Source organism: Diabrotica virgifera, chromosome 1 (genome assembly GCF_917563875.1).
Source record: "Diabrotica virgifera virgifera chromosome 1, PGI_DIABVI_V3a".
NCBI classification, from domain to species: Eukaryota; Metazoa; Arthropoda; class Insecta; order Coleoptera; family Chrysomelidae; genus Diabrotica; species Diabrotica virgifera.
The window spans coordinates 14,239,973-14,258,169 of record NC_065443.1 but is presented as its reverse complement, the minus strand read 5'-3'; the positions used below and the strand labels follow the sequence as shown (position 1 = coordinate 14,258,169).

At 32.7% G+C, this 18,197-nt stretch overlaps 1 protein-coding gene across 2 annotated transcripts in view; it reads left to right on the top strand.

Moving 5' to 3' along the window:
- The first annotated feature begins 4,378 nt into the window (after nucleotides 1–4,378).
- LOC114342259 (uncharacterized) overlaps nucleotides 4,379–18,197 on the top strand; it is a 75,958-nt gene continuing 62,139 nt past the window's right edge. The window contains exons 1-11 of one of the 2 annotated variants that reach the window (XM_028293396.2): nucleotides 4,379–4,727; nucleotides 7,747–8,001; nucleotides 8,082–8,378; nucleotides 10,749–10,954; nucleotides 11,015–11,249; nucleotides 11,785–11,891; nucleotides 12,004–12,391; nucleotides 13,323–13,800; nucleotides 15,780–16,018; nucleotides 16,086–16,263; nucleotides 16,325–16,585. In XM_028293396.2, the coding sequence (XP_028149197.2) occupies nucleotides 7,861–8,001; nucleotides 8,082–8,378; nucleotides 10,749–10,954; nucleotides 11,015–11,249; nucleotides 11,785–11,891; nucleotides 12,004–12,391; nucleotides 13,323–13,800; nucleotides 15,780–16,018; nucleotides 16,086–16,263; nucleotides 16,325–16,585 (2,530 nt within the window). In that variant the 5' untranslated portion in view covers nucleotides 4,379–4,727; nucleotides 7,747–7,860. Of the gene's footprint in view, nucleotides 4,728–7,746; nucleotides 8,002–8,062; nucleotides 8,379–10,748; nucleotides 10,955–11,014; nucleotides 11,250–11,784; nucleotides 11,892–12,003; nucleotides 12,392–13,322; nucleotides 13,801–15,779; nucleotides 16,019–16,085; nucleotides 16,264–16,324; nucleotides 16,586–18,197 lie in introns of those variants that run through there. The other variant, XM_050654850.1, reaches the window with a different exon arrangement.

The window sequence follows — 18,197 nt, the reverse complement described above, 5'->3', positions numbered from 1 at the left end:
GTATACTTTTCCGGACCTGCTTGTAGGGAGCAAAGTTGTACTTTTCCTCCCTAGGGAGGAAAATATTTTTCCTCTCTAGAGAGGAAAAGTAAAAGTGACGTCATGGTATTTCATTCATGAAATATAACTTATTGACGCCCTGTACAATTTCTATTACGTAAGTATCTATACATTTTAACGTTTATTTAAAAACACTCTGTATTTTGCAGAATGGTAAAAAACAGTAAATTGTTATTCTAATTTAACAATGTTTACATTAATAATTTGACTTATATTTGACAGTTGACAGTTATATTGTACCTACTTGTTAGTTTTAGTTCTAATAAATTTTGTTGGTTAGTTACATAAATAAATTAAGTAAAAATGAAAAAATGACTTGTTATTTGAGGAAGGCGGAAAAACCATATGTATAACATGGGAGTAAAGTGCCTTTTCCTCCCTTGAATGATTACTGCCCTCCGCTACGCGTCGGGCAGTAAACTTCATTCTCGGGAGGAAAAGTAGCGCTTTCCTCCCTTGTTATACAAATAGCTATTTCAAAACAAATTATAAATTCCTTTATTTTATGATAAACTTTTTTGAAAATGATTTCCTGATTGGAAGTCGAAAGATCAAAACATATATAAAATGTAATTTTTATTAGAATCAAACTTAACATGCCATAAGAAAACAGTGGGAAGAATTTTTGTGAAATGGACATTTTCAGAATTTACAAAACTCAATCCAAACCGACGCTCAAAACTGGTGCTATAAATATTAAACAAAATAAATTGAACACAATGGAAACTACATGTATTAATAAGTAGGTACTTTTAAATGAGATAACGAAAAAATTACTTTAACCCTCGTAAGGCGGTGCGGGGTGCAGCTGCACCCCAGACCTCGTTTTTCTCACCTATCTTTTTTAATAAATTTTTTTGATTTTTGTCCAATTTTTTATTCGCATTAAATTCAATTCTAAACACATACCACCCATTGCAGCATCTAAAACGCTTTACGTTTACGTGATTTTTTGGAAAAATTACTATTTTGCAAATGATGAAAATTTCATGTCCTGAATTGGACGTTTCTGGTGTTACACTTGGAGCTAACAGAGCTACGGGACAAGGTCGGTGTTACTTATGTCAGAGAAAAAAGATCGAAAGTCCCGACATAACTGTATTATGTGTAAAAACTTTGTGTCACTCACTCTGTGAAAAATTTCATGTGTTTATCTTGCAACGATAATAATTTTTTTAAGAAGAAATGGGTACTTTGTTTGTAAAATTATGTTTCATACTATCATAAACAAGTCCTAATTATCTTTCAAATCAATTTCCCCGACGTTCACATATTAAAAAAATGGATATACAGATGGGGTGCAAATGCACTCCGCACCGTCGTTTACGTAAGAATCTAAGCACCGCTTTACGAGGGTTAAGCAATAAAAGAAACTGGTACAACCAAAAAAATAGTTTGCGTACAACTAGAATTCCTATTCTGCTGGTCTATTGTACCATACCTACCTAGTAATCTAAATTTCGAAGAACTAATTTTAGAACATCGGTACACAAAAGGCTCAAAGGCACCGTTGCTCAGTCCGGGCAGATTATGGGCGGGGTCGTTTTAGAGGTGAGCAAGGTAAGAAAGAAAACATTAAGCAACAAAAAAAAAAAGAATGTGTGTGTGTGTACTTTGTACGCACATAAGAAGTTATACTTCTATACCCTATTCCACGAACATACGCCTGTTTTGGATTACTTCGACAATGAATATTTTACTGTGCAAAATAAAAAGAACGAAAGTAAATTGCAAATTACATTGTTGTTTATTGGAATAATTATTTATTAGCGCCACTTACTTTCGTACTTCTTATGTTGCACAGTAAAATATTCAATATAAACAAAACAGGCGTATGTTCGTGGAATGGCCCATATTATATGATTTCAACGAAATTATTATACTTTAAACAATTTATTTATATTTTATTTAAATATTAAACTAATTTTAATACTTACTACTATTTTATTAAAACAATACCAAAAATAAAGAAAATAAAATAATAAATCACACACAAACACATTGAAAAATACCACAAGTGATTTCCGAACAATAACTATTGGCAAAAATTTTAACTAAAATACGTATTTTCTGAAAAAAAATTATATAATAAACATACTTACAATCATAAAATGGATAAAGAAAAATAAAAAAATAAAAATTTTCCATTGGGGATCGAACCCGCGTATGTTAGGGCAGTTAGATTTAAGATCCAAGCATATTACATTTTAGCTACAGCCGTTATGTGCGAAGATATACGAACTGAACGTTTTCAACTTTTAATAGTTCTGAATTTAATGAAATTAGATTAATTTTTGTTGAATTAAAATACAACAAAACATAGAGTAAGAAAATAATATATTAGATGAATATTGGTAAAAAGTTTTTTGGTAATCAAATTATGTAAATCAAAGCATTACCTAATAGATATAGGTACATACATTTTCCAAATAGATAGGTACCTATGTAATTTTTTATTACGATACTGAAACATTTACAATTATGTACCTGTTGGTTTTAAAAACTATTTTAAAAGTCACTACAATTATAAACTTGCTTTTGTCTTTGTCCTCACAACAATAAAAACTAATATACACAACATTTGTTTACCTATTATAACCGGCATATTGAACAATTATTGACAGGTTAATTTAAAAATATTAAAAATTACCCAATCAGAGCACGTTTAACGTTTCAGCTGCGCCCAGGACCAAGACTTTTGATGAATTTGCGCACATATACATTTATTACTCCCAAAACGCGCCTATATAAAGAAGTATATAACTTCAAAAAAGTAAGTAGGAAGAGAATAACTCTTGAAAGCCTCTTGTGAAAGTTTGAATTCAATGTTTTTTAGGTATATTTCAGATGCCTCATGCCTCATATTGTTGCCAAAACTCAAACTCGGAATTTAAAGTTATAGGTTTTGAATGGGAAGACTCTAACAATGGGAATTTCATAGCGAGCGGTCACTGGAAGTGATAAGTTATATTGATTTCATGAGAATCGTAAAAAATGGCAAAAATCGCGCAACGTTAATTTAACAGCTTTGCAGAAACCAGCTTAGTTTGTGGTAAAATGCAAAAATTGCATCAAAAGATATAGAAATTTTATTGTCGATAAAATTTTATTTAAAAAATTTATTTCGCGCGCGTAACTGACATTCAAAATCGCCGGTAGCTTCATGCATTGTTTCTAAGAGAACGGTTCATTTTACACAAAAACTGCAAATAAACATATTTGTTTAAAATTATCGCAGCTATATACATTTCTTATTTGAAACATTTTTTTTATACGGTGTACAGATTCTTAATAAATCGAGGTTTTCCGTTTTTCCATTGGGGTCCCAAAATTGGCCTGCTGAGATAAATTCCAGCCTATTCCATATGAATTTTAGAGGTTTAGTATCATTTTCGTTTCTTATGACTGGACTATAAAAAGGTGTTTTTGGTTTCTCCCAAAAATTCATCATAAATGCCCATTTTCACGAACATCACTGAGACTTCATAAGTTTATGTCACCATACCATATGATTGCTTTTGACGCTGATTTGCCAGATTCAATATTGAGCTTTATGTTTATGAATTTTGGATTATCGCTTCACATTACAATCCCAAGCAATATTAATTTATTACCTATTTAATCAATAATTTTCATTTTATTAGGATTTTTTAGTTTATTACAATTTGTAATATCGGAAAAGCGCCATCTAGCATTGAAGAACCAAATGATTTTAATCAAAATCAAAAGTCTAAAATCTAACTTCAACAAGGTCAAGGTCAGTGTTAGTTGTGTTCAATCAACTTCAGTATAAACTTTAGTTTAAAATATCAAAACAATAAACATTTTCGATTAAATAGTACACTAATTCTAATTAATGAGTATTAATAAACTGCTATCTATTAATTTTAAATATCATTTAAAAACGAAATACGACATAAAAATATCTTATCAAAACGATTCTGGAGTAATGTATAGAACCGAGTATTAGAACATCTCCATTGTGTGACCTAACCCATTCCGTAATTAATCAATTGTCTTGCTCTTTTTACTACGTTGCCAGCATATAACACAAGAAAGACGACAAATCAATTTGGTTGTATTTTGGTTAGATTAATTGAATTGGCCTCAACCAATAAGCTGGGACTTATACCGGTTACCATGGTTACATCTAAACAACTTTAGACCAATACCATCAATGAACTATATCATGTGATCACGTAGTAAATCTTTATTGGTTGATACGAATCTCTTTAAATTTGCCGCCGTTTAACAGATGCATGTGAAATTATAGTCCGAAGATCCGGCAACGCTGCACACATTCTACAATAACACAGTTTTAATGGGCTTCATTTAACGTTAATCGTCGTTTTTATAATATTCCTTTACATATCATATATTTTTCGAAGGTTTAGTAACTAAATAAGACGTTCTAACTTTTATTATATTGCGTCACAAAATTATTGAACGGAATTGTTCTGAAGTGTAAGCCGCAAGCCCATCAGTCAACACGCCATTTTGCCGTTGGTCGATGTGTATCCTGTTATATTTTGCAAATGTCTACGTATCTGCTTAGTTTGTAATACAAAGAAGAGAAAATCCTAAAATTTACAATTAGATGATAATTGTAAAACATATTTCGTAAAATAATTGTTGTTGGCAATTGCTAGAAAAGACAAGTAAATCAAGTAAGTGCTTTCAAATGTCCATTAGAGGTAGAAACAGTTCGTGATTTTAGGTAATCTTTTGATATTTTAAAGATATACACGACGATGTGAGTAATTTAAGCACTAAAATCTCAATATTTAGTGGTAGTAGATGAATTTGAAGCAACATATTCGTAGTAGATATACTACAGTAGGTTTGAACTGAAATAGAAATAAGGAGTTGCGACATTTAGGTTATAATTCAGAGCATGATAATAATTTTTTGTAAGTTAAAAGTTAAACTTTTGCATCCAACTATCCAACATAGTTGTGCTTCCTTTACTATTATTTTCTTGTCATCTCATGTATCTATTTTTATTGTTTGGGGTTATGATTACTAGATTATTAATGTGATATAACTTCCATATACATGAAACAAATGGTGTTATGAGATCCATCATAAATAGACATTGGAGCTGGAGATAGTATGTAATATGATAGTAATGTCAGCATGTAAACTATGCAAAATCTAGTCATTCTATTAATGTTCTGTTTTACACATCTTTATAATCTCTTACTATACCCTATTCCACGAACATACGCCTGTTTTGGATTACTTCGACAACGAATATTTTACTGTGCAAAATAAGAAGAACGAAAGTAAATTGCAAATTACATTGTTGTTTATTGGAATAATTATTAGCGCCATTTACTTTCATACTTCTTATGTTGCACAGTAAAATATTCGTTGTCGAAGTAATCCAAAACAGGCGTATGTTCGTGGAATGGCCCATACATATTCGCTGTTGGAGAATCTATTTGAATACTTTTACTCTTTTACTATCTGTACCTTTGTCCAATCTCTTAATTCTATCAAAAACATTGTTGGTGTTGCTAAATTTAGGTATGTATTCAAAGTAAGGGCAATGTTTTTTTATGTTACATCTAATAAAATAAGCACATCTTTCTCACCATTTTTGTCCTAAAGTAGACACTAGTCTTTCCTTTAAATACATTCTTTAGTTTAATTTCAATACATCTATTAGTTTCATTTTAATACATCTACATACTTGTTTTGGTAGATGACATTTTTAAAGCTTATGGAATAAAAATGGCATATGATATTGCCTTTATAGTTCATACCAAACCTTTCTTTCAGTGTGTCGTAGTTTATTGCATTATCTCGAAGGCATTAAGCTCGAAGTGACAGAAAAGAACATATTATGTCCTTGAAAATTATGTATTCGTTAACAGGTATTTGCATATTAAAACCACTTATCCTTATACATGTATAATTAGTTGACATTTACATTACTCTAAATAGGTAACCAATCAATGATGCACATAAAGATAATTTGGCACAAAAGTAATTGATTGTGACAGTATTGCCACAATGTCAATGGGGAAAATGACAATTATTGTAATTCTAACTAAAAAAAATTATTTTAGGTTACCTATTTTTTAAATTTAACTTATGTTTTTGTACTGTTAATGGGGGTTTCCCGTAAATAAATAAATAAATATTTTACAACAACCTAAATATAAATATTTTGTCAATAAATTATTGGGACATTGTATAGTGAAATTTTATTTTATATTTATTTTTTCATTAAAATATTTTAAATATTATTATTCTGACAACTGTTAGATTATTTAAGGCCTTGGCTGCATTTGCGGATATTTATAAACTTGTGTTGAGTGTATTACGAGGCATGTATGTCCTGTATACAAAATTGCCACTGTGCATTACGATACAGTTGACACAGTCAACTGCTAATCTAATACGAGGTCTATTTGTCTCATATATTCTTGTAACGCAGCCAACGTATTAACTAAAATGTAATGTAAAGATTCGAGACATTTTTAAAATCCTATAGAACATCAACTTTCCTGATTTTGTTTTGAAAATTGATTAGATTTAGCAATGCTTTTAAGTTGTAGCAACTGGAATAGCAAGTAAAACTACTTTAATCTTGAAATTAAACTTTTTTACTTATTAGTTGTTTTAAAAGCGATGCTGGAACCAACTTTCCTGTAAAATTCCTTTATCTGTTGCTTATTTGTTATTGTTCCCTGCAAGTTCAGCAAGTTAACAAATTTCCCTGTCCAATGAATCATATTATATGATTCAAAGAACCTAATTGTGTAACTAATATATATCGCACCTTTGAAGAAACACTGACGCAAGTGCAAATTTGTTAATTATTGGGAAAACGCATTTAAAGTTTTGAAAGTTAGTTGAGGCCAAAAATGAGATGCGAATTACAAAAAAAAGTAGAAATTTATTGTTTGAAGTTTTAGATATTACTGTATAGTATATTGTATAAAGTTTTTTTTACGATTTTTCTTAACACATTGAACACCACGCGAGTTGTATTTAACTCACGCCTTGCTTGGCCCAGGCGCTCAGCGAGTTAAATATAATTCACATTAACATTGAGATTCTGCACGTGGAGCCTGACAGAACAAGCAAAAATTTTAGTGTGGCGGTTAATGTGTTAAATATCCCCTCTTAAAACCGCCTGAAAGGGGAGAAAATTGGCAAATATGTCCTTGTTTGTCCAAAAATTAGCAAATAAGTCATTGTTTCTCAAAAAATGTTATGACTTTATTAATTTTATTATTTCATACTAATATTGTATCACACACAACAACCAACAATCTGACTTTGTTGCACCAAGAGAGCAGGTAAAAAACAGAAATTCAACAACTACCTACACGTCATGTAGCGAAATAGGAAAGAGTTACAAGTCTGACTTTGTTTTCCCAGACAAATACGAGTATTAGGAATATTGTAGTGTTGATAACTCAATTTGTGAAAAATTTGAACTTGCTTCAGTGTTTCCCAAAAGTGCTATATTATGTCCACGAATTAAATAATATTCCACAAATTAAATGTTGGATGTGGTAGACTCCGGGTATATATTTCCATTGGGACAGTGAATTTGTTAATGAGAAGTCTTTATAACACAGAGCTTCACTACTTAGAATCATCATTGAAGTGTTTGAAATAAATTCATTCATTTCTATACCTTCTATTCATGTAGCTTCTTTGTTCTAGAAATATCACTATCTACATATATAAGGAATATAATCAAATATAGAAAACTATCCACTCTACAAAGGGTAACTTGGTAGAATAATACCATGTGCCCTATACTTTGATTTCATCATTATGGCACAGCCACAATATTTTGAAGTTTTAAATAATAGTAACAAGAATCAAGAGCAACACTTTTTCTCTAATATTGAAGATTCTACTGTTCAATACGTCATTACTCCAGATAACACTCAAGTCCAGCTTCCATCACAGCAGGTACATTTACACATTTTAATAACGCAATAAGACAAATATTTTGACTTTTTTTTAACCCTAGAATATTTAATTTTTAACAGATCCCTAACCAAATTGTACAAACCCAAATTGTACAGCAGTCCCTGATTCAACAGCCCATTCAGATACAAACTCCCCAATATACCCTTATCAAAGATGGTACCATAAGAACTACAGAAGGTCAGCAAATATTCTTTGTTGAAAATGCTATAACTACTGATGGTATTGTTATTGAAAAACAGATTCAACACACTCAACAACCCATTGTGCTAAACCATCAAATATCGCAACCTGCGATTGCTAGGGCTCCTCTTATGAAGCCCACTCTAAATCAACAAGTGTCTTTAGAAGTAATACAAGTAAGTATAATTGATTATGTATCTAGGACTTTGATTGTACTTCCATTTCTTTATATAGTAGGTTCAGTATTCTCAGACGGAACTGTCTAGTAAATTTAGTAATTTTTTTTTTGCTAAGTTAGCTATCGTCACATTTTGACAGACGACAGACTAGAAGTAGCTGGAAATTACTATAAGACCAAGCACACATGCTCATAGTCAATATTAAGGGTAAACAAACAATAAACAATAGTTCTAATATCTAATAATATGAACAGCACGAATAATACAATAATTATTTACTGTAAGTATGTTAAATTATAGTAACTGAAATTATATACTTTGAATAAATATATGTAAATATATTATACAGAAAATTTTATGAGTTTCATATATACTCACACTATTTCTAATAATTCTTCTTTTTTCAATGAAAGAATTATGCAATGGCAAGCCTTTGAGTTATTTATTGCGTGAGGTAGGAATTTTTTGTGTTGTATGTTTCGTACTCTGAATCTGTCAAAATCTGTCTGAGTTGAGCGAACAGATTTTACTAGCTGTACTAAATCAATGTCAACACAACGTACTAAAACCTTAGCATCAAAAAATGTACATTAGATTTCATTGTGATAATTTTAACATTATTTAATTTAAAAATTATAGGTATTAAGTTCTTAGAACAGCTGGCTAAATAGGCATAGCTCCCAAGGGCCAAAAAAAAGTTCTTAGAAACGTGAATTTAAAGTGACAAAGACTTAGTGCAGTGTTTTACAAAGTTTATGGAAGCAGCAAGTGAAATAGAGGACTTGTTGTAAACAAGGAAAAAACTAAATATATGTCGGTTACCAAAAACCCTCTAAATGTTCCAACAGAGAATCCAAAGAATTCACATATCTTGGATCACTAGTAAATACAACAACCATGACGAGCAACGAAGTATAAAGAAGCATTGCAGTAGCAAACAGAAACTCTCCATAATCTTCAAAAACATCTGAGAAATAACCTAAAACATGCAGTAAAGCTTAACATGGTTAAGACTATATGGACGGCGTTATGCATAACTCGACCAAGCGCCAAAACATAGTTTTGAGATAAATGGCTTCAAAGTTTTTCGTTTCTTGGTTGCTTAATGGTCGCTTAATGGTAGGTGGATTAATGTCGCTTGGTTTAATTTTGTTTTTCTTAGTAACCTTTAACGTGACAATAACAGGGATTTTTTCCAAGATAGTTTTAGCTATGTGTCACCAGAATCCGCTGTTATCTCGATATTAAAGAAATGGCGCTTAATCAAGTTATGCATAACGCCGTCCATATGATAAGACCGGTTTTGATATATAGGGCTAAAACATGGACTCTATCCCAAAATCACGAGAGACTACTTGGTATCATTGAGAGAAAAATAGCTACGTCAAAAGATTTTTGGGGCTGTAAATGAAAATGTTCCATGGCATCAAAGGTATAACTTTGAATTATACCAGCTATACCCAGATCCAAATATTGTGAAATTTACTAATTGTGTAGATGCTAAGATGGGTTGGACACATTGCTAGAATATCAGATAATGAGTACACAGAGAGATTGACATTCTCACGACCAGAGGGCAATAAGGGTCAGAAGATGGAGTTAAGTTGCTAGAAATCGACAGGAGTGGCGACTTCTGTGCTAACAGGCCAAGATTCAACACAAAGGATTATTGAGCCAATTATGATAATGATAAATCATACAATTTGTCTTCTTGCTGTTGAAAATGTCTGTAGTGTAGAATTCCGTGAACAGTTCTAGTCAATGCTTTAGTTAAATTATTACAACAAATACCACTCCAACTTTCTTATTTTCATTTTATTGAAATTTGTAGATGATTATTGTATCAAAAAACACTAGCCAGTGTTAATATGTACAACTTATATATATATACATCACTTTAGAAGTTAAAACTAAAATAACTTCCAAAAAACAGTGCTAAGTGCTTTTAGTTTAGTGACAAGTTAAGAATGATATTAATTAGTATTATATATTGTCGTGACATGAAATGATATTTACATACATACTTATATACAGTTGGAAAAATGAAAGAATACCCATGAACAATCAGATCAATCACTTATTTTGTATTTTCTGTCTTTTTCTATAACAAACGTTTGTTATTTATAGAAAAAGACAGCAAATACAAAATAAGTGATTGATGTGATCGTTCATGGGTATTCTTTCATTTTTCCGACTGTACTGGAAGTTTGATTATATTCATACTGTCTTAATGCTGTACATATAAACAGATATTTAACATAGGAAGACAAATAATATAAATGGTATTGTTATTAAAACTTCTAAGAACTTAGTGCCAACATTTTGAAATTATTATACTTTATCCTCTTAACTTTTCTTCCAATTTAGAAACAGAAACCAATGCAGCGCCCGCCTAACCCAAACCAAAACCAAGCTCGTCTACATTCCCCTTCGGTGGGACAAATTAGACAAATAGGTAATGTGCCAAACAAAACACCTGGTTCACCAATCATTCCCAGTATCGGCCGATCTCAAATAGCTGGCCAAACCAATCTTAGACATGGATTAGTTAGGACGGGCCAATCAACATTTCGGTAAATTTGACATTGTTTTAAATATATTATAGATATGGACTTAATTTGTTTCCATTTCAGACCTCAAACGGCCTCAGTTCGGCAGACTGAACCTAACCAAGTGAGATTACCAATACGGACACCAAATCAGGTAGTCTCAAATAGACCCAGTTTAATCAGAAGTCCCGTTGCTAATACTATAAACCAAAGGTTACAAGGACTGTCACAACACCAGCCTGTTCAAGTAGTGCAGCAACCATCTGCACAGCTTTCCAAGTTTATTAGTCAAGGATCGAGTGCTAGTGATACTGAAATGGTATGTAAATTGTTATTTTCTGAACGAGTAGATATTTTTATAGATTTATCTAGTATAAAGTCAGCATATTTAAAGTTCTGCATCTGTAAGATTATGCACAAATGCCTCTAAGGCTGGATGTTTTCTAGTCAAAGGTGGCAGCAGTATCTTTTGGAGTTCTGAGAGTTCAAAGGCTCAAAAGAATGTGACTTTATTAAGCAGTAGATATGATTATAAAGTAATAAGTTCAAGTCCTTATATCCCTTAAGATTATCGACTTATTACCTACTTTTCTTCAATCTATTTAGACCCATATTGAGGCTTTGTCGAGTCAGACGAGACCTCTAGTGTATGTATATTAAAAAATAAAGCCATTTATTAACAATAAAAAGGCTCTAATATTCAATCTAGATAGATGTTGGCAGTTGATTTCATATATTTCGATAATTTTCATTTTTCTTATAGGAAGCAGAAGGTTTTTGAGTCTTATTGTAAACTATTTACAAACATTTTTTCGTAATGTTTCATCAGTCATTCATATAAAAGTAATTTTTAGAAATCCGAGGATCAGGAAGCTGTATCTTTACCTGATGGCACCGTAGTTTCTATGACGTCATACAAAAAGATGTTGGCAGATCAAAAGGCGCGAAACACTCCCCCAAAGTAAGTCTACAATTCTTATATATAATTTTTTTTTCAGATAAAGTTCGTATAAAAAATATAACAGTCAAAAATTTTGAGCTGGATTACGCAATATAATAATTACTTTCTACAGGCAACCAGTCGGTCAACAAAACAACCAAATCCATCAAGCTACGAATCTTCAACAGAACAGTCCCCTACAGCCAAATAGTTCTGTCCAGTCTACCAACCCTCTACCACAATCGCCTCTTTTAATAGCGCAAAACAATAACTTAGCAGCATCGCGTAGAGCAGTTAACACTCCTCCTAACAAACCTCCAACGGCAACCAAGAAGAGAAACCCTTCTCCGCGTGTACCTCGTGCGCAACAACCAAAGACTCCAAAAGCTCCTCGAGGGAGAGCTGGGTCCCAAGCCAATCAACAACAACAGCAACAACAGTCGAATACCCCGGGTCATTTTTCCATGTTGAGTCAACAACACAACGCGAATAAACCCCAACAACAACAGTTTTCAAGTCCGGTAAGTGTAGAAACAAGTTTTTAGTAAGTTTAATTCTCAAAACAATAACATTAAGTTATTGTTTTCTATATTATTTGAGGGAAAACTAATAAGTTATGACATCTTTTTTATTTAATGTGGATTAACCGAAAAAATTTTTTGAAAATACATTATAATTTTAACCTTTTGTCCATTAATATTGTGGTTAATTCACATTAAATATTGTAGATAACAGAGATGCCGAAGGAAAATAGCAATAGTAGTAATAGCATAAAAGTTTTTTATTTTTGTAAGCGTTCTGTTATTTACTATCTTTAATGAAAATTAACGCCCCACATTGGGGCGTCAAAATAAACGTATTTTCAACTGATATTGTGGTTATATTTATTTATCTTATAAAGCTCAACAGGCCTAAAGGCTTAGGGCTGAAAATGTTAACTTTTGATTACAATTGAAGGACCACGGGAAAGAACGATCAGAGTCCATTTTTGGTCGAAATTTAAATATTGGCACCATATTTTAGCTTTTCGTGGAAAGAACCCAAGCATGGTTTCGATTGTCCGATAACGATCACCGCACGTTACAATTAAAAATGTTTTATTTAATTTTCCTGAACCAAAGTATACGAACTAAAACTTTCAAATTGGATTTGGATAAAATGAACAAAATGTGACTCTGATCGTTCTTTCCCGTGGCCCTTCAATTATTATTTACATTTATTTAAATAAGATACATTTAATATTTCTTATAGGTAGTCTTTCCATAAATTTCTTAACCAGTTCCTTGCATTGATTTCTGTCCAATGATTTTTCTTTCCAATTCTCAATATTACTTTTTGTAAGTCGTCATATATGCTGTTTTTGACATATATGTACTTCCCATTAAAGATAGTGAATAATATTAAAACGTCACAAGAAAATAGCTTCAGAACAATATTCTGTTATATCTTTAGCTCCCTGCGCTTGCGTCGTTGTCACAACCGCAACAACAATCTCAGATACAGCAGCAAGTTCCTATGCAGTCTCAACAAAAGCAGCAGCTGCAGTCCCAGCTGCAGTCTTCGCAACAGCAACAACAGAATCAAGTGCAGCCCTCGCAACAGCAGAACCAAATGCAGCCGTCGCAACAGCAGAACCAAATGCAGACCTCGCAACAGCAACAGCAGAACCAAATGCAGCCCTCGCAACAGCAACAGCAGAAGCAAATGCAGCTGCCTCAACAACAGCAACAAGCTGCAAGGCAGCCGTCGCAACAGCAACAGCAGCACCAACAGTCTCCTAGTCCCGCTCAGATGCAACAGAATCAACAAGCTAGAGCCAGAGGATCGCAAGCGAATTATGTAATTCAACCTCCGAAATTGAACCAGAAGCCGGCGAATCAACGGCCTCTACCTGCTTTCGTACCGTCTAGTCACATTCAGAAAATAATAGGTAAGTCAATAATTTTAAATGCCGTGATTTCATTTGTTATATTTTTTTATGTAAAAAAAATCAGGTGATTTATTAGTTTATTAGCAACGATTACAGCAAATACAACTAGATTTTAAAAAAATCATAAAAACCTATGTTCATAAATCCGATTTTGAATTCTAAGATTGGTTTGGTCTATGTAATATGGGGTCTGTAAGTCTGCAGATGGAATTTCGTTAATTTTGTGTTGTTCATTTGGATTGTTGTCTGACTGATCGGACAAGAGATGCAAATTTTTGTTGGGGTGTAAATATTGTCTTTATTCCTCTTGATTTGACGATATTATTGATTTTGACAGAGATTACTTTGATCTTCTTCTTCTTTTTGTGTAGACATGACTCTTTTGTCTGTTTTCAATGTGCCTCCAGTAAGTTGTCATTCCATCGTTTTCGTGGTCGTCCCACTGATCGTCTTCCTGTTGGAGAACGGTCTCTCGCCGTCCTTACTACTCTATTTGTTGTCATTCGATTCGACAACTTTGATGTAAGAAAGAAAAGTGTTCATATGATAAGCGCTTGGATGGAGGCTTGTTCTCAGGAAGAGTGTCCAGCGGATCTACTTGTATCATCACAAAGGAGTATTTATGTAAAAACAAAGGTATTAATGATTGAATGAATTTGTGAAGGTGGGTGATGAGGGTTAGCATGCAAGGAACGGTTGGTATGGGTGGGTTTTCGGTAAACAGAGTGATGAAAACCTTGTAATAAAAAAACTGTACTGATATGGTAATATGCGTGATATTATTGTTGGGAAACGCTCTAAATGCTTCTGTTCTTCCATCGCATGTGTGAAGATAATGTTCAGAGTATATGTTAAACAACAACGGGCATCCTTATCTCATTTTTCTATCTATCGAGATTACCTCTGTCAATCGGTCATCCAATTTAGGCACTGTTCATCATCAGGATCATTTCAGGATCAACTATTAAAAAGTCGATCAATATTAGGTAACTCAAAATCAGGTAGGACAAAATAGCACAATCAAATCTTAGAATTTTAATAATATCAAAGAGGAAAAGACCGCGAGATATTTTTTATTATAGTAGGGGAAGAAGGTATGCTAAATGTGCAGTCACTCAAACCTATTGGGTTGTGAAGAGTACGTCCTAAAACCAAAAAAGTTAAGTAAAAGTTTCCATTTTAGTGGGGACTTTTTAATTTAATTTTCCATTTCCAACAATCGTTTTTTTCCGATTATAGCGCCATCTATCCATAATTCGAAACAATGTCTCGAATAAAAGTTACTTATTTTTACGTAAGGAATCCAAATCTGCAATAAAAAATGGGGGCTCCTATTTAAGATTTTAAAGTAATCCCCCACCCTACCTCCGTGGGGGCTCGTGTTTGGTGCCATTCGATAGATTTTTTAAAAATATTGAATGCGTGTATTTTTCAGTTTTTCGATCTGATGTTCATTTCGCGAAATATCGCGGGGTTTGTATTTAAAATTTTAAATTTACCCCCCACCCCTCTCCGTGGGGAGTCGTGTTTGGTATCGTTCGATAGATTTTTGAAAAATATTGAGCACGTATTTTTTAGTTTTTCGATCTGTCGTTCATTTTGCGAAATATTCGCTTTTTTCTTGTGAAACTTTGTGACTCGCCCATTTCCTTACGCCCCGCTCAAATCATCAGATTTTTTAAATGTACACTGTTTTGCATGTACTTAACTTACCTTATCTTAATCTGACGATTTCGAGTTTTTCTAAGGAGAGAATTTTTGTTTCGGCCCCCCCCTTAACGAACTCCCCTGTATTAAGAGCCAATATATAGTAGAGGTACATTTACAGGGTACAAGGTTTCTCCCTATATGATAATCTGACGCGCTCGAGAACTGCAAAAATCCCTGCTTGGGCCCCCCTACCATTAGTAATTTTAACTTTGTACATTTGAATATTAACATTTTTTTATGTCTTGATATATTTTTTATTTCGTTTTCAGAAGAAACACCACTGAGCGAAGAATTCGCAGATTCTATTAGAATGCTTGTGCTACTAGAAAACGGAGAACAAAGACTCATAACGTTTACGCTACCAAAAGAAGCGTGCACCATTCAAGAAATTTTGGAACAAGTTAACGTTCCTTTCAACCTAGACACCAACATACAAGTCATGGAAACGAACTCTGAAGGCATTAATTATATTGTGACTGTTGGAAATATGGCTAAGACTCGATTTGGGGTAATATTTTAACAATACGATTCGTTTTCTACTTCGATATATTTATGTATTGACTTGTTAATTACAGCTGGACGACTCATCATCGTCGCCACAGGAGGCTACACCCGTACACACACAGGAAGATCAATATCAAGTACAACAGCCTCAAACGCAGGATGCATCCTCAACCACACAGAAAAATCCACCAGAACCACCAAAGTCTCCAGTTCCACCGCCAGTTAAGGAAACCCCTAAGCTTGTTAAAGGTAAGTAAATATTTTTTGAACAGTTATCAAAACGTCTGGGATAATTTCTGTCGTATTTCAGGTATGCTGGCGGTATGTGCGTGTTGTGGCTTCTTGTCGGAGGATTTCAACAAGTGTCAGAGATGTTTTAGGAAGCTACCAGATACAGTGAAAGCCATGCCCGACCCTAGGACCACTGGGAACGCTGGGATCGCTGCGAATCCCGTAGGACAAAAACGGGATATTGCAGCAGTCGCTGTGGCGCAACAACAAAAACACCAAGCGATGCTACAACAGCAGCAGCAACAGGCACAACAGGGGCAACAACAGAAGACTACTTCGGGTAAGTATTCTTTATTTACATTATTTTTTCGTCAAAGTGATATTTTACGTCGAACTCTGTTTCGTCAAAAACGAAACGAGTATTTTCTTTCTGGTCATACCATACTCTGTATTAGAGTACAAAATGACCACGTTTCATATAAGTAATCTGCGACGCATTATTCCTAGCGGAGCTTGGTACTGTGTACCTCGGTTTAACAGATTACTTGATTCATGGTCAAAATTATTTTTCACTCATTACATATTATTATTGTGCCTTGTTGACTATGCTATATAATATTAGATATAACACAATATTATTTTGTGTAGTTTTTACTAACGTGGCAACACTGTGAATCCAGTAATTTCGTAATTTCACTTGGTCCTTTTTTCTTCTCTTTTTAGAATTATTCTTAGAAAGATATTGGCCACATTGGCATGGGATGCGAAATAATTTTAGAAATTTTAAAATATTTTGAATTTTTGCACAATGTAACAGTAAAAATAATTGAGATTCGTCAATTATTAGAACAGTACATTGCAAAAACTTTTAAATTTTCACTTTTTCTGCTAATTCCAACAAAAATTCAACATTTTTAACGCATTTCCTTATATAACTATGATTATCGAAGATGATTTTTCTGATGAGTTTTCAAAATCAAAGTAAATAATTTTGAATTATTTTTTTGCCACTTTTGCTCTTTCTCAGCACCGCACTGCATTCAGATACGCGGATTACCTACCTATCTCTGTTTATGAGATTGCTACGTCAAACGTCAAACGTCAATGTCACAATGTAAATGAAATGGAGGTTCCAACAAAACATCAAAGTGGAACTTGTTTTTAATATTTATTTAAACTCACGTTCATTTAACGCAAAAATAATAAACTTCTTCCGCAAATGTGGCATGTTAATCAAGATAAACTTACTAGACAGAGACAGAGCAGGTATGTTAAAATATTTATAGGTATTTTGGTTTTATATAATGAGCCCATGTTTTTTTTTTGTTGTGAAAAATTTCCTTTGATATATTCTTGGGACTAAAAATTCCAATCAATAAATTGCAAAATTAAAATTAAGGTGAGCATTCCTTGTTAACCTTAAAAAAATGATATTTTTATTGAAGGTTATGATTATCGATTCTGGTTCTGGAATTCGTGGTCATGGGTGTCGAGCGCTTTTTTTTGGTGAGGATAGGAATACTTTTATATTTTTTTAATTTATTTAGAACAAAAACGAATTATTTTGTACTACATATAATTTTAATAATGTAAAATATAATAAATAGATGAAGACATTTAATAGATTTCCGGTTATTATTATTAGCAACAAAGCATTTTTCAAATCAAACAGTTTAGTAGTGTCCCTGATGTTTAAGAATCGGTTCTGAACTAGTTCTGAATCTAGTGTAAATGGTACTTGGTCTCTCAGGTGATTCTGTTTTATGATTTGGCAACTTATAGTCCAGGAAAAAGTTTATTTTATTTTTATTTATCCCAATATATATTTTTTTTCAACAGTATTAGTTAGAAAATAGTAAAGTTACAATAATGCTACAGGCAGCTTATATAATAGAAGAATTTTTATTGTATCAATTTTATTAAAAACAAAATGAAGAAAAACAAGTTTAAAT